The 16,861-nt window shown below is 40.7% G+C and overlaps 1 protein-coding gene and 1 pseudogene across 2 annotated transcripts in view; one reads left to right on the top strand and one right to left on the bottom strand.

Annotated features, from left to right (window-relative positions):
• The window catches only part of MRPL3 (mitochondrial ribosomal protein L3), a 48,378-nt gene extending 31,734 nt beyond the window's left edge, over positions 1-16,644 (bottom strand). For both annotated transcript variants that reach the window (XR_010943423.1, XM_067737445.1), the window contains exons 1-4: positions 16,403-16,644; positions 15,206-15,390; positions 14,080-14,171; positions 12,103-12,201 (exon numbers count right to left, since the gene is read on the bottom strand). Coding sequence is in view for 1 of the 2 variants with exons in the window: in XM_067737445.1 (XP_067593546.1) it covers positions 12,103-12,201; positions 14,080-14,171; positions 15,206-15,390; positions 16,403-16,494 (468 nt within the window). In the remaining variant the exon portion in view is untranslated. The remainder of the gene's footprint in view (positions 1-12,102; positions 12,202-14,079; positions 14,172-15,205; positions 15,391-16,402) is intronic.
• Positions 9,610-10,080, top strand: LOC137224666 (large ribosomal subunit protein eL22 pseudogene; annotated as a pseudogene).
• Positions 16,645-16,861: the final 217 nt, after the last annotated feature.

A 16,861-nucleotide genomic window follows, 5' to 3' on the forward strand; every position in this document is an offset into this window, starting at 1 on the left:
TATGTTCTCCATTCACAGGCTGGCATGATCCTTCTAAACTCAAGTTACGTTAGTCTCCACAATGGCCTGCATCTTGTGCAAAAGAATCGAGTCCTAAGTCCTCACCATGGTTTCCAAGGTTCTACACCACCTACTCTCCTCCCAGCTTGCCCTGCCTCGGGGACAATGTGCTCCTTACCAGTCTAAGAACTCACTAAACAACAGCCTCAGGTCCTTTGCACATACTGGTCCCCCTGCCTGGAATGCCATTCTGCCAGATTTTTTTCCCTTTACCTTTTCCTCTCCATAGTCTTAAACTGCCTATGCTATTTACAACTGCAGAAAATGTCTGCCTCACTATTATAGGTACACAGAATAATGACCTGACTTACACACATCATGGAAAGATCATCACAGTAAGTTTAGTGAGCATCCATCATCTCATATAGATAAAAAATGAAAGGAAACGAAAACAAATTTTTTCTTTGTGATGAAAACTCTTAGGATTTACTCTTAACTTTCACATATAATGTACAGTGTACAGTGTTAATTATATTTATCATGTTGTACATATATCCCTAGTATTTATTTACCTTATAACTGGAAGTTTGTACCTTTTGACTGCCTTCATCCAATTCCCCCTCCTCCATCACCTGCCTCTGGTAACCACAAAACTGAAATCTTTTTCTATGAATTTGTTTGTTGAAGTATAATTGACCTATAACACTGTGAGCTCCTGGTGCAAAACAAAGTGATGCAATATTTCTATTACACAATGATCACTATTATAAGTCTAGTCACCACCTGTCACATACAAAGATATTACGTAGTTACTGACTATATTCCCCACACTGTATATTTCATACCCATGACTCATTTATTTTGCAACTGGAAGTCTGTACCTCTTAACCTCCCTCACTTATGTCTCTCCTCACGCCTCTGCCAGATTTCTGTATAATATGCTCTCTCACTTCATTCAGGTCTTCACCCAAATATCAACTTACCTTTCCTGATTTTCTACCTAAAATAGCACCACTTTCTGTCTCTTGCAATGCCCTTAGCACACTTTATTAATCTTCAAAGCACTTCCCTCCATCTGTCACAATACACATTTTTTAATTGTTTATCTTCTGTGCAATAGCTTCCCTGTCTCACCCCCAAGCCCACCAAAATGTAAGCTTCTAGAGAGCAGAGACTGTAGTGGCTGCTCCATCCCCAGCTCCTCGCAGATCCTACTGTCTGCTCTTCCCTCCACCCCTGCTTTTTCGTTCTGCTATTGTAAATATCCTTGAATAGAAAATATCCTTGAATAGAAAACTTTATGGACAACTTATTTCCTAACCATAATGTCCTGTTGTCTTTTTTTTCTGTTTTAATTCTTAACTCTTGATATAGATACTGTAAGACTTACCAAAAAAGCTGTACCACTTCCTGATGTGAAGAGCCTCTTTCATGAGAATATAAGCAATAATATTTATCTTCCTGCTGTTCCCTCTCCCTCTGCTTCCCCTCTGCTCCTAAACGAAGCACCTGCAGGACCCCAATGAGCCACAGTACTCTACGTATGCTTACCTGTGCCTGCCCATGCCAGTCTGTTGGCCTATAATCTCCCCCCGCTATGTACTTCCAAAGCTCACTGAAAGTCTGTTAAATACATGTCTAGTCCCAGGTCCAGTGATAAGCCACACTTATCTGAAGAACATGTATTTGAATATGCAGCAAACTTCAGGTACTTGCTAATTTCAGTTTGAAATAAGAACTGTGCCCCTTTATAACTTACTGAGTAGGCTGTCCTCAGCTGACATGAAATTGGGTGGCATTGGCCTATAAGCAGAGAACTTTAGTTTCTGGATCAGTCCGCAGTCCCCCAAGAATCTCCCTGGAGCCCCCCAGTGGGACTGTGCAACAAATACTGAACAGCTCTGCTCCGGATGTCCACAGAAGATTGTTCTCTACCTCACAGAGTCCCCTCGGGAAGCTATCCTTTCTTCCAACAGTGATAACATACATTCACTCCAGTCATTCTTTATGGTTTCACTTCCCATATGCTGAAATCTAAGACTGATATTCAACATCGCTTTTACCAAGGCCCCTGCTTTTCATCCTCAGTCATACTCACTTCTTCCACAAAAGCAAACACAAAAGTTCATTTAAAAATGTGGCTCCTTGAAAAAGAAATAAAAAGAAATCCAGACTGAAAGGGAAGAAATAAAACTATCACTGTTTGCAGATGACATGATACTATATATGGAAAATCTTAAAAGATGCCATCAAAAAAACTATTAGAATAAATGAATTCAGTAAAGAGCCAGGATACAAAATTAATATATAGAAACCTGTTGTTTTTCTATGCACTAACAATGAACTATCAGAAAGAGAAATTCAGAAAACAATCCCACTTGCAATCGCAAATTATCAAAAAAATAAAATACCTAGGAATAAATCTAACCAAGGAGGTAAAAGACACTTGGACAACTAAAAGACACTGATGAAAGAAAGTGAAGATGACACAGAGAAATGGAAAGATATACCATGCTAATGGACTGGAAGAATTAATACTGTTAAAATAGTCATACTACTCAAGGCAATGTAAAGATTCAATGCAATCCCTATCAAAATACCAATGACATTGCTCACAGAACCAAAACAAAAAATCCTAAAATTTGTATGGAAACACAAAAGACCCAGAATAGACAAAACAATTTTGAGAAAGAAGAACAGAGCTGGAGGTATCATGCTCCCTGATTTCAAACTATACCACAATGCTACAGTAATCAAAGCAGTATGGTACTGGCACAAAAAGAGACACACAGATCAATAGAACAGAAGAGAGAGCCCAGAAATAAACCCACACTTAAATGGTCAACTAATCTATGACAAAAGAGGCAAGAAAATACAATGGGGAAAAGACAGCCTCTTCAATAAATGTTGTTGGGAAAACTGGAAAGCTACATGCAGAAGAATCAAACTGGACCACTTTCTCATATCATATACAAAAATAAACTCAAAATGGATTAGACTTAAATGTAAGACCTGAAACCATAAAACTCCTAGAAGAAAACATAGGTAGTACAATCTTTGACCTAGATCTTGGCAAAATTTTTTTGGATCTGTCTCCTCATGCAAGGGAAACAAAAGCAAAAATAAATAAATGAAATTACATCAAACTAAAAAGTGAAGGAAACTATTAAGACAAAAAGACCACCTACTGAATGGAAGAAGATATCCACAAAAGATATATCTGATAAGGGGTCAAAATCCAAAATATACAAGGAATTCATACAATTTGACAGCAAAAGAAACCCAACAACCCAATTAATAAGTAAGCAGAAGACAAGAATAGACATTTTTCCAAAGACATACAAATGACCAAGACACTTGAAAAAACATGCTCAACATCACTAATCATCAGGGAAATGCAAATAAAACCACAATGAGATATTGCCTCCCACCTGTCAGAATGGCTATTATCAAAAAGACAAGAAACAACAAGTTTTGGAGAGGATGCGGAGAAAAGGGAACCCTTGCACACGGTTGTTAGATATGTAAATTGGTGCAGCCACTACGGAAAACAGTATGGAGGTTGCTCAAAAATTAAAAATAGAAATACCATATAATTTAGTTACTCTATTTCTGGGTATTCTTCCAAAGAAAACAAAAACACTAATACGAAAACATATATGCACATCTATGTTCATCACAGTGTTATTTACAATAGCTAAGACATGAAAGTGACCTAAGTATCCAATGCTAGATGAATGGATAAAGATGTGTATATACGTGTACACACACACACACACACACACACACACACACACACACACACACACACAATGGAATATTACTCAGCCATGAAAAATAGAAATCTTGCCTGCAACAACATGGATGGGTCTAGAGGATATTATGCAAAGTGAAATAAGTCAGATGGAGAAAGACAAACACCATGTGATTTCACTTATATGTGGAATCTAAAAAACAAATGAACAAAGGTAACAAAACAGAAACAGACTCATAGATACAGCGAACAAACAGGTGGTTGTCAGAGGAGGATGGGGTGGACGGGATGAGTGAAATAAGTGAGGGAGGGTAAGAGGTAAACTTCCAGTTACAAAATAAATGAGTCAGGAGGATGAAATGTACAGCATGGGGAATATAGTCAATAATATTGTAATAACTTTGTATGGTGACAGAAGGTAACTGTGAGGATCATTTTGTAACGTACAGAAATACTGAATCACTATGTTGTGTATCTGGAACTAACAGTGTTTTAGGTCAATTAAACTTCAATAAAAATTTTAAAAATGTGGATCCTTAAAATTATTTTCCTGATGTACTGGATTCAGATTTATTAAATTTTAGAACAGACTTCAATTTTATTTTTGACCTTCACATATTCCACCTGGTAACTTAAAAACATTATTTTATTAATATTGGTTTTTAAGTATTCCAGGAGGCTTATGAGAAAAATCCTGTACTTTTTTTAGTAATACAAAATGGACAAGATAAACATCTTGACTAAGTAACTATAGACTGAGACATAAAAAGGACAAAGGTAATACATACTTCCTGATTATCTTCCAATTTCACTAAAAGTGAATAATTTTTTTCTTTTAAAATCAAAATATCATAAAACTAATTGGGTATCTGCCCTGAGAAAAACCAGATGTTCAAGATGAGTTGAGTCAACAGCAGTGTAACAAAGGGCTTTTTTTCCTCTAACTTCCAAATAAATGATTTCAAAAGGCAATTTAAAAGACTGACAGCAGAGTCACACTTGGATAATCCTATCTATGAGGTTGCATTTTTTTCCTCCCTTTTCAGAGTTCTCTGCAATTATCCTCCTCACAATCAAAATGCTTCTCTGCTCCTAAGATGAATTGATTTAACCAACTTTAAGGCCACTTAGCTTCCTTATTCAAAAACACTATGTACCACATCAGTTTTTATTTATTATAAGGTACACAAATAGCAAAAGCAAAGCAGTCTAGTTTCTTGGAGGCATAAATTCTTTACAGATTAAAAAAAATAACTTTCTAGCCCTATTAAAAATAAAACTGATTCAATCAACTCATTTTAGAATGCTTAACTATTTAATATTACCTATTCATAGGTGTCTCTTCTCTCTCTCAAACCCTCTATAATCAATCTACCTGCAGTTTCCCTGAGGGTTACAATGTGCAAGAGAAAGTTTGTATACTTTTAATTTCAAAAATCTTTTTCCTTTCTGAACCAAAATGCTTTACTTTTAAAGAATTCTAGAACTTCATTTTCACATCCTATTCTGATGAAAAGTCATTCAAAGACAAAACTTTTTTCTTAATATTATAATACATGACCTCTGGTCCTAGAAAAATAGTATCTTGAAGAATAAAAGGGCCTCTGTAGCACTTCTATACCAGAGTAGTGAACAGTCTTAAAAGTTTATGTCAGATAAGTGGTTAAAATTCACCACAGTATAAGAATACAGCATCCAAATCACCCTGCTGTGCTATTTATTCATTGGTGAGATAAAGCTTAAGGTATGAAAACCAGAGTCTCAAATATCAAAGTAGAAATAAAAGTACTATCGTTTCTGTAATAGTTTAGTTATTGTTATTTATTTATTTTTTTGCGGTACGTGGGCCTCTCATTGTTGTGGCCTCTCCCATTGCGGAACACAGGCTCCAGACGTGCAGGCTCAGCGGCCATGGGTCACGGGCCCAGCCACTCGGCGGCATGTGGGATCTTCCCGGACCGGGGCACGAACCCGTATCCCCTGCATCGGCAGGTGGACTCTCAACCACTGCGCCGCAAGGGAAGCCCTAGTTATTATGTTAATAAGACTTCATCAATAAGATTATCTTTATCACTAAGTAAAATAGAATAAATTGAGCTGACAAGTTCATTTTTGGAGGGGAACTTTTGTTTTTTCTTAAAAACTAAAATATTTGAGAACCAATGTGAGACTTAGAACTGGGAGAGAATTCACAGACCATCAAGTCCAATTCCTTGTCTTCATGGGTAAGAAAATGGCTGTTCAAAAAGGTGGAGTGAAGGAGCTACTGGCAGCCATGGAAGAACTCAGCTCTTTTGACCCCAGGTCCACTCATTTCCCACTATCGCACAGTCCCAAGGAAGTAATGTTCACAAATCCGCTGGAGCAGAATGGATTATCCCAACAGGACACCTGACTTACAAATACCAAGGCTGTAGAGTCATAAATTTACAAAATTGGTAATGAAATAAAGATGACAGTCCTAACAAAACACAGAAATACAATCAATTAGAAAACAGAGGTGACAGATACACCAGAAATACATCTACGCATGGAACAACTCCTACAGAGCATCTACTGAACGCTGGCAGAAGACCTCGGACCTCCCAAGAGGCAAGAAACCCCCCACGTACCTGGGTAGGACAAAAGAAAAAACTAAACAGAGACAAAAGGATAGGGACGGGTCCTGCACCAGCGGGAGAGAGCTGTGAAGGAGGAAAAGTGTCCACACACTAGGAAGCCCCTTCGCGGGTGGAGGCTTCGGGAGGCGGAGTGGGGGAGCTTGGGAGCCGCGGAGGAGAGCGCAGCAGCAGGGGTGCGGAGGACAAAGCGGACAGATTCCAGCGCAGAGGATCGGGCCGACCGGAACTCGCCAGCCGAGAGGCTTGTCTGCTCACCCGCCGGGGCGGGCGGGACTGGGAGCTGAGGCTCCGGCTTTTGTCGGAGCGCCGGGAGAGGACTGAGGTTGGCGGCGTGAACACAGCCTGCAGGGCGTTAGTGCACCACGGCTGGCCGGGAGAGAGTCCGGGGAGAAGTCTGGAACTGCCGAAGAGGCAAGAGACTTTTACGTCCCTCTTTGTTTCCTGGTGCACGAGGAGAGGGGATTAAGAACGCTGCTTGAGAGAGCTCCAGGGACGGGCGCGAGCCGCGGCTAAAAGTGCGGAGCCCAGAGACAGACATGAGACGCTAGGGCCGCTGCTGCCGCCACCGGGAGGCCTGTGTGCGAACACAGGTCACTAGCCACACGCCCTTCCGGGGAGCCTGTGCAGCCCGCCACTGCCAGGGTCCCGGGATCCAGGGACAACTCCCCCGGGAGAACGCACAGGCGCGCCTCAGGCTGCAACGTCTCGCCGGCCTCTGCCGCCGCAGACCCGCCCCACACTCCGTGCCCCTCCCTACCCCCGGGCCTGAGTGAGCCAGAGCCTCCGAATCAGTGGCTCCTTTAACCCCGTCCTGTCTGAGCAAAGAACAGACGCCCTCCGGCGACCTACACGCACAGGCGGGGCTAAATCCAAAGCTGAGCCCCTGGGAGCTGTGAGAACAAAGAAGAGAAAGGGAAATCTCTCCCAGCAGCATCAGAAGCAGCGGATTAAAGCTCCACAATCAACTTGATATACCCTGCATCTGTGGAATACCTGAATAGACAACCAATCATCCCAAATTAAGGAGCCGTGTGGATGAAAGGCTCTTGGTGCTGCAGCCAGGAGTCAGTGCTGTGCCTCTGAGGTGGGAGAGCCAACTTCAGGACACTGATCCACAAGAGACCTCCCAGCTGCACATAATATCAAACAGCAAAAATTTCCGAGAGATCTCCATCTCAACGCCAGCACCCAGCTTCACTCAACGACCAGCAAGCTACAGTGCTGGACATCCTATGCCAAACAACTAGCAAGACAGGAACACAACCCCACCCATTAGCAGAGAGGCTGCCCAAAATCATAATAAGTCTACAGACACCCCAAAACACACCACCAGACGTGGACCTGCCCACCAGAAAGACAAGATCTAGCCTCATCCACCAGAACACAGGCACTAGTACCCTCCACCAGGAAGCCTACACAACCCACTGAACCAACCTTAGCCACTGGGGACAGACACAAAAAACAACAGGAACTACGAACCTTCAGCCTGCAAAAAAGGAGACCCCAAACACAGTAAGATAAGCAAAATGAAAAGACAGAAAAACACACCGCAGATGAAGGAGCAAGATAAAAACCCATCAGACCTAACAAATGAAGAGGAAATAGGCAGTCTACCTGAAAAAGAATTCAAAATAATGATAGTAAGGTTGATCCGAAATCTTGGAGATAGAATGGACAATAGAATGGACAAAATGCAAGAATCAGTTAACAAGGACCTAGAAGAACTAAAGATGAAACAAGCAACGATGAACAACACAATAAATGAAATTAAAAGTACTCTAGATGGGATCAATAGCAGAATAACTGAGGCAGAAGAACGGATAAGTGACCTGGAAGATAAAATAGTGGAAATAACTACTGCAGAGCAGAATAAAGAAAAAAGAATGAAAAGAACTGAGGACAGTCTCAGAGACCTCTGGGACAACATTAAACGTACCAACATTCGAATTATAGGGGTTCCAGAAGAAGAAGAGAAAAAGAAAGGGACTGAGAAAATATTTGAAGAGATTATAGTTGAAAACTTCCCTAATATGGGAAAGGAAATAGTTAATCAAGTCCAGGAAGCACAGAGAGTCCCATACAGGATAAATCCAAGGAGAAATACGCCAAGACACATATTAATCAAACTGTCAAAAATTAAATACAAAGAAAACATATTAAAAGCAGCAAGGGAAAAACAACAAATAACACACAAGGGAATCCCCATAAGGTTAACAGCTGATCTTTCAGCAGAAACTCTGCAAGCCAGAAGGGAGTGGCAGGACATATTGAAAGTGTTGAAGGAGAAAAACCTGCAACCAAGATTACTCTACCCAGCAAGGATCTCATTCAGATTTGATGGAGAAATTAAAACCTTTAGAGACAAGCAAAAGCTGAGAGAGTTCAGCACCACCAAACCAGCTCTACAACAACTGCTAAAGGAACTTCTCTAGGCAAGAAACACAAAAGAAGGAAAAGACCTACAATAACAAACCCAAAACAATTAAGAAAATGGGAATGGGAACACACATATCGATAATTACCTTAAATGTAAATGGACTAAATGCTCCCACCAAAAGACACAGATTGGCTGAATGGATACAAAAACAAGACCCATATATTTGCTGTCTACAAGAGACCCGTATGCTAACACATATATATGGAATTTAAGAAAAAAAAAAATGTCATGAAAAACCTAGGGGTGAAACAGGAATAAAGACACAGACTTACTAGAGAATGGACTTGAGGCTATGGGGAGGGGGAAGGGTAAACGGTGACAAAGCAATAAAGAGGCATGGACATGTATACACTACCAAACGTAAGGTAGATAGCTAGTGGGAAGCAGCCGCATAGCACAGGGAGATCAGCTCGGTGCTTTGTGACCGCCTGGAGGGGTGGGATAGGGAGGGTGGGAGGGAGGGTGACGCAAGCGGGAAGAGATATCGGAACATATGTATATATATAACTGATTCATTTTGTTGTGAAGCTGAAACTAACATACCATTGTAAAGCAATTATGCTCCAATAAAGATGTTTAAAAAAAAAAAAAAAAAAAGTACTGGGTGAAAGAACAGTATTGTTTCTCCTGAGAGACAATTAGAAACTGGTTTCAGACAGGCTGGAAGTAGAGAATGCAAATTTTCTGTTAAAAATCAGTGGAATAAAAGCATTTTATTTCAATCTCATCTTTTCGACCCCTGGCAAATGACTAAAAGAACAAAAGAATAGTAGAGCTTTTCTGCCTCCGCTGCGGCGATGGCGCCAGTGAAAAAGCTTGTGGTGAAGGGGGGCAAAAAAAAAAGCAGGTCCTGAAGTTTACTCTTGACTGTACCCATCCTGTAGAAGATGGAATCATGGATGCGGCCAATTTTGAGCAATTTCTTCAGGAAAGAATCAAAGTGAATGGAAAAGCTGGGAATCTCGGAGGAGGTGTTGTAACAATCGAAAGAAGCAAAAGCAAGATCACTGTAACTTCCGAGGTGCCTTTTTCCAAAAGGTATTTGAAATACCTCACCAAAAAATATTTGAAGAAGAATCATCTCCGTGATTGGTTACGCGTAGTTGCCAACAGCAAAGAAAGTTACGAATTACGTTACTTCCAGATTAACAAGATGAAGAAGAGGAGGAAGATGAGGATTGAAACTCAGTTATCTGGAGTATTTTGTATGAATTCTTAAATAAAATTTAGGAAACAAAAAAAAAAAAAAAAAAAAAAAAAAAAGAAAACAGAGGTGTCTATCAAACTGAAGAACTGTTCACATGATTCACAGGAAGTTGGGCAGATATTTACACACTTAAAAATTTAAACATTTGGCATTTTTAAAAAATGTTTCCCAAAATATCACATTGTGCTTTTAATTACTGTAGTATTATCTGAACCCTGTAGGCAATAATCTGTCAGGAATAGCAGATATTACTATGAAGGCTTAATGAAAAATAAACTAACTATACTACCATAATATGCAAAAATAGCTAAGTCCTCTAATACTTACGAGATAGGCCTATTAAACCATAGGACTCCAATCAGCGCCAATTTGCTGATCAGTATATACTTATAGGACAATTCCACCTGGATTTTCTAAAACACTTTAAACACGTCTTTCCTCCAAAGCAACCCTTTCCTTGTCCCTGTCCCAAGTCATGGCATGAGCACTGACCTGCTGGGTTCTCTTCCCACACGCCCACACTCACCTGGTCTTTTATAATCCCTGCCTCTTCCAAGCCCAATGCAACTGCTCTGGGGCAAAAGACTTTTATCAACTCTCCCTGAGGGCTTAAAACAACCTCCTAAATGTCCTCCCTGCACCTGGCATCTTCTAATTTAGTTAACCATGATAACAATTTGACCACTGCCCTGGTTAAAGAATTCAGAAAGTTCCTCAAAGTTTACAAGATGAGGTCTAAACTTGTTAGCCCTCCATCCTGACAACCCCGCCTGTCACACCTTTATCACATTCTCCCCGACTGCACGCTAAGATCCAGACATATGGCCCTTCTCTTACCAAGCACCAATGCTCTTCCATGCATCTGCTTCTGCAGAGCCCACTCTGCCTGGCATGCCTTTAGCACCCACCCTCCTTTCTGGTCTTCTCCCTGTGAAACCTCCTAGAATTCCCACAAGCAGAATTCGCTAATGTGCTTGTTGCATTTATAGTACTGTGTTGAGATAGTCAATTTATTAGTCCACCTTCCCTATGTATTCCCAAAGGGTGCATGTCAAGACACAATTAACAAAGTAAGGCTTTCAGAGTCTAACTGTCACTCTACCTCTTATTGGTGGGTGTCCCTGAGGGAGTTACTTAACTTCGTTATCTTTAGAGTCTGAAAAAGTAAGTTAATAAGCGTAAAAGACTTAATGCCTACATACCCAGCATGTAATAAGTGCTCAAAAGTTAACTATGACAAGGAATAGGAGGCAATCGATAAACACTTGTTAGTTTTGACAGCTGCACAGAACAAGTTGTCTCCTAACTTTCATTCATATTCATTTCATAAATAATTTATAATGGAAAAATGTTAATCTAGAGACAAGCAACATTTTAGTAAACCTAAAGATGTTTTAGCAGCCATTAGTGAAAACCATCACCATTTCTAGAAAGGCATTCTCTGCTTTTAGTCATCCCCAAACCCCCCAAAATACTAATTGTGCAGATTTTTTTCACATTTAAACTACAAACTCAGCATTCTATTAGTATTCTACTTGGGAAATACACTTTATTCAGAAAAATCTGATGTGACTTCATACACAGCTTTCTTCCCAATACTGAAAACTTCTAATATATGAAAAATTAATCCTCACATGCTGTTGGAGTCAAGAGTTGAGACAATTTAGAAAAAAAATGAAAATAAACATAAAACAACCACAAAATAATCAAATAGCTACCATCTTTTGAGTGTCTGTTACATGCCAGGCACATGTGAAAACTCTCACGTAATCCTGGTACCAAACCTCTTATTAGGTAAGTAGTATTTTTATCCACATTTTACATCTGGGCAAATACTGAAGCTTAGAAGGTGAAGTTACTTGTTCCAGACAGTGAAGGGAGGTACTGGAGCAAACGCAAAGTCTCCCAGACTCCTGGGGTCAGTAGCTCTATCAGACTGCCTCCCCCCAAATCCACAGTTCACCTCCTGGACAAGTCTGTGGCTATGGGATATCCTCAAAACTTAAAAGAATTCAGAATCTCAAAGAATTCAGGTCTAAAACTAATGAAAGGCACTATTCTAGGAATGAAAGTGCATCCTTACATGGAAACGTGATACAGTTTTTCCTCCTACAGTCAGGGCTGCCATTTTTCCATTATGATTTTCCTTTGGAGTATATTTTAGGACGTGACAGTCTCGCACCTAAAAAAACAAACATAAAAAAACTAAGTATGTGCCAGGACACATGCTAACATTACATACCAGCCACACTGAGGCCCATCCAATCCATCTTATCTCACCATACCAACCACACTCTTAAAAAAACACTGTCAAATACTGAATATAAGGCAAACAGAAAAGTGCATAAAACATAAATATACAACAAAATGAGTATTTATAAAGAAAATATGCATGTAACCACTACGCATGTCAAAAATCCCCCAAACCTCTGTGTCTCTTCCCAATTCCCCCCTCATACCCATTCCTCCTCCCTACCCTTTTTACCCCTAGAGCAGTGGCTCTCGAAGTGTGGTCCCCAGGCAAGCAGCATCAGTCACCTGGGAACTCTGTGAAAATGCAGGTTCTCAGGCCTCAGCCAAGACCTACTAAATCAGAACCTGTGTTTTATAAGCCCTCCAGGTGATTCTGAGGTAAAGTCTGAGAAGAGCTGTCCTAGAAATAACCACCTCTCTTGACATTTATGGTAATCATTTAACTTTTCATTATAATTACTACCTTTGAAAGTATTGTTTAATCCTATAGTTCAGTGCTGCCTGTTGAACCTTTATGTAAATGGAGTCAGACCACAAATACTCCTCCATATTTTCCTGCTTTCACTCAAGATTCTATAGGTAAGGTTCTCCCATACTGTTGTGTGCGGCTCTGTTCTGTCCATTTTCACTGTCACCCAGCACTCCATCATGTAAATACACCATGATTTATTTACCCATTCTACCATGATGGACATGGGAGTTATTTCTACTTTTGGAGTATTAAGAGTAATGCTGCTATAAATCATCTGTTCACATTTTCTAGTAACACTCAGGAGTGGAACTGGGAGACCACTAGTTCACGTACCTCAACTTTTCCATAATGCTAAACTATTTCCTGAAGCAGCTGTACCAATTTACAATCCCACCCATCATCCCTAAAAGCTCCCAAAGTTCTGTAGAGTTCCAGAAACTATAATCCTTTCCTTGATCATTCAGAGTCAGTAAAAACTTACTAAGGGCTTACAGGCCACCTGTGTCTGTCAGCACTGGAAGCACTTACATGCATGAGGTCTCATTTTACTCCCCATCTCCTCCCTAAACGCTTGTCTAAGGCCTGACTCCAATATGAACTGAGCTGTTCAAAGTGATCTGGGCAATGAAGGTCTCAACTTTATCAGTGATCTTTTTATAATAATGATAAAGACAATAACAGCTAACATTTATTGGACATTTAATATTGTTTTAAATTTTAAGTGCCTGACATTTAGAATCTTGTGCAAGCCTCACAATAACCCTTTGAGGGAGATCATAGTGATTTCTTCTACAGAATAAAATTATTCTTTTACAGATAAGACACAATGCTCCAAGGAACACAGCTAGAAAATGGCAGAACCAACATCTGAGGTATTCTGGTTCCAGGGCCTATATTCTTAAGCATTAGAGCTTAACCTTATCTCAGAGAACAAAATGTTACTTCCCCAGACAAAAGCGTTACATTCTGAGTTAGTAAAGAGATCAAAATTACAATTTTGAATTGAAAGAACTCCATAAATGAAAATAAGATGGGACTGAGATTTTTTCTGATTATGAATTAAACTAGTAGATCTGTAAGAAGCTAGGTTACAATTTTTTTTTAATTAATTGCCCCAGTTATCCCAATGCCAGTATAAAGAAAGCCACCACTCAGGCATGAGTGAGAACATTCACTGACACCATCAGAAGTAAAGCTCTTTTACAGTATCTATGCCCGACTTTACCTCTTCTTCACCACACAGTCAAATGTTTCAGGATACAAATATTGGCCATTTAGGTTTGCACAAATAGATCTCAGCACACACATAGATTTGTTACATCTTCTGTTTCTTACCTGAAGTAATGTGACCACATGCTTCTGACCATCTTTGGTCCACAAGGGCATCATGCCTAACTTCATTGCAATAAGGCCTACTCTAGAGGAACCTGGCAATTAAAAACAAATCAATACTCACACAGACTTTTCAACATTTGTCAACACGATACAATGGTATTTCCTAAATTTTGCTTTCATATAAGGAGCAAGCAGATAAGAAACATGCTGATATATTCATACAGTAAAATACAACTGTTCCTTACAGATATAAATGCCTTCAGCCATACCTGACATAATATACTGGTACTCAATAAATCTCTGTAAAATAAAAAATATAAGAAAACCGTACAAAATAAAGAAAATAGTTAAACTGATATATTCTGGTATTTAAAACAGTGGTATTAATAGAGGGCATGATAAATCCATCATTATGCTTTGCTTTCCTAATATCAATTCATATCCAACCTCATTAATTAGGGAACATCTACTTCTCAAATTCTAAGAAGTTAGCTGGAGTTACTGAGATGACACAAGTGGTCATGTTGCTAAAATATGTCAGCATCCACCATGACACTTAGATTTGTTGCATAAATTGATAAAGTTGCTCCACTAAGAATTCTAGCCATTAAACAATTCAACAGCCACAATAACCCCCAACCAACGACAACTCCATGAACAGGAAAGGCCTTATGCTTTTTGGTCTGGCCACACATGGATTTAGCACTCTACCAGGCACACAGAGCTGATTCTGGGGTTATGCTTGGCAGGCGTGGAGTGGCAGAATACCCCAGCTACAAACGTCTGTGTGATACCTTACAGTTTAGATCACACTCTTCCAGCTTTTCTTCCCTGATTTTATATTATTTTTCATCTGAAGAAAACAAGAAAACGTTTGCAGAACAATTCTCTTTTCACCTACAAAGCAGTTTCTTGAGGAAGTCTTGATGATCAACAGACAGTCACTAACAGTAGACTAGGATGCTGGAAATATACTTGCAAAGCAAACCATAATGAAATAGACACACTTAAGACATGAAAAATAAATTAAAGAGATGATAAATTGATTCAGAAGTCACTACGATTTTAAACGTGCCAGTCAGACAGTAATTAGGCGATGAGAACACAACATATACAAAATAACCACCTGGTTCCCAAGGATGTATAGGCCACGGCTCATCTTTCAGAGGACAGAGTTTACTTGCTAATTGGGCTTTATTTTCATCAGAGACCAACTGCTTAACAAAGGGAATATTTTCTTCAGAAAGATGCTCATCCCACCAAGTACCACTCTTGCCATGGAGACTTCTAACCAAAAGCCAGATGTCTGTTCTGTAAAAATAAAAATTAGAAAACAGAGCACAATTCAAAAGGTTCCCCACTTAATGTACAGAAGGGAGGTCACATGAGTTGGAAAGTGTAGTCAGGGCCTTTGGAAAGGGTTTGGATTCTGTTCTAGTTTTTTCCCTGACATTCCTCATGATAATAATGGGGCTCATATTTCAACTGTTAATAGTTACCCTGGAGGAAAAGTTCTTCCTCTTCTCCTCTGGGATAAACAGATTTCTAACAGAGTAGTCCTATGTAGACAAGAGAAGCCACAGGTCCACTAGAACATGTACGTTAACAGTTTACATCCAGTAGAGGTGACAAAATGTGGGGTTACTGATCCTTCTCTGATAAACCCTTGTAATGACATGGCCTTGGATCAGAGTGGTGAAGAAATTGGGTGTGCAAATTCTAAAATCCATAAAAGACATGACCTGTGACTAGCTGAACACACCAAGAGAGACCTTATGGGACGGAGGTCAGGAAAGAGATGTGTAATTCTTGCCAGGAGGGTCGGAAAAGAAGTAAATCTTCCTGCGATCTATCTCTTTTGTAGGCATGTAGATACATCCAGGCTAGAGTCCCAATTTTTCACTTATTAGTTAAGTGACCTTGGGCAAATCACTTTTCTCTAAGCTTCCTTTTTACGTGCAAAGCGGAATAATGATAGGACAGGAAAATGATGGTATCTGTAAAACGGACGATAGCAGCTCTAAGGTGAGGCTACATGACGTAAGGAGCCTAATGTTCCTAAAAGAACATTTATTACACAGTAAACGCTCACTAATTGGCAGATAATATTATTGCTGTTGGTAATGCTTGTTTTAATGCTCATCAGCATTAAAAAGCAAAAAACCCCACACCTCCAATCCTTCAAAGGGCACGTCCTTAGAGCAATGATTCTTACTCTCCAGGCCTGGACGGAACCCCCTCCTACCCCACGCCGGGCCAGGCCACAGCCCGAGGCCACAGGTGCAGGCACCACGCCGCACCCTCGTCTGTCCTCCGCATCTACCTGTTCTCCGAGCCCCGGGCAGCGCCCAGGCCGCCCGCGCCGCGGTCCAGCACCCGGGCGCCGGTCTGAGCCAGCAGCCTCCAACCGGGCATGACTAGGCCGGAAGGGCGCAACCCCTTCACCTCCGGGCGCCCCGCCGCTCCGCTTTCAGGGCGTCCCAGCGCCGGCGACCCAGTCCGCAGAGCCCTCCCGAAACGTCCAAGCGGCCGCTCCCCCACTGCCCTTTCGGACGAAGAGCTGGAGGAGCCACTTCCGGTCCGTTCGCAAAGCGCGCCGGGGCCGAGGTGAGCCCCGGGAACTTGAGTTCCGCCTCCTGAATAGTGCCACGTCGGGATCGAGTCGGCTGGGGAGGGTGGGGTCTAACTGACTCGGCTCTCCAGGGGTGGAAAAAAAAGGATGCTCGGAGTTTAAACTTTAGGAGAATGAGGCGAACTAGGGACAGGCTTCCTAAGGAAACGA

Source organism: Pseudorca crassidens, chromosome 5, assembly GCF_039906515.1.
Source record: "Pseudorca crassidens isolate mPseCra1 chromosome 5, mPseCra1.hap1, whole genome shotgun sequence".
Lineage (NCBI taxonomy): Eukaryota > Metazoa > Chordata > Mammalia > Artiodactyla > Delphinidae > Pseudorca > Pseudorca crassidens.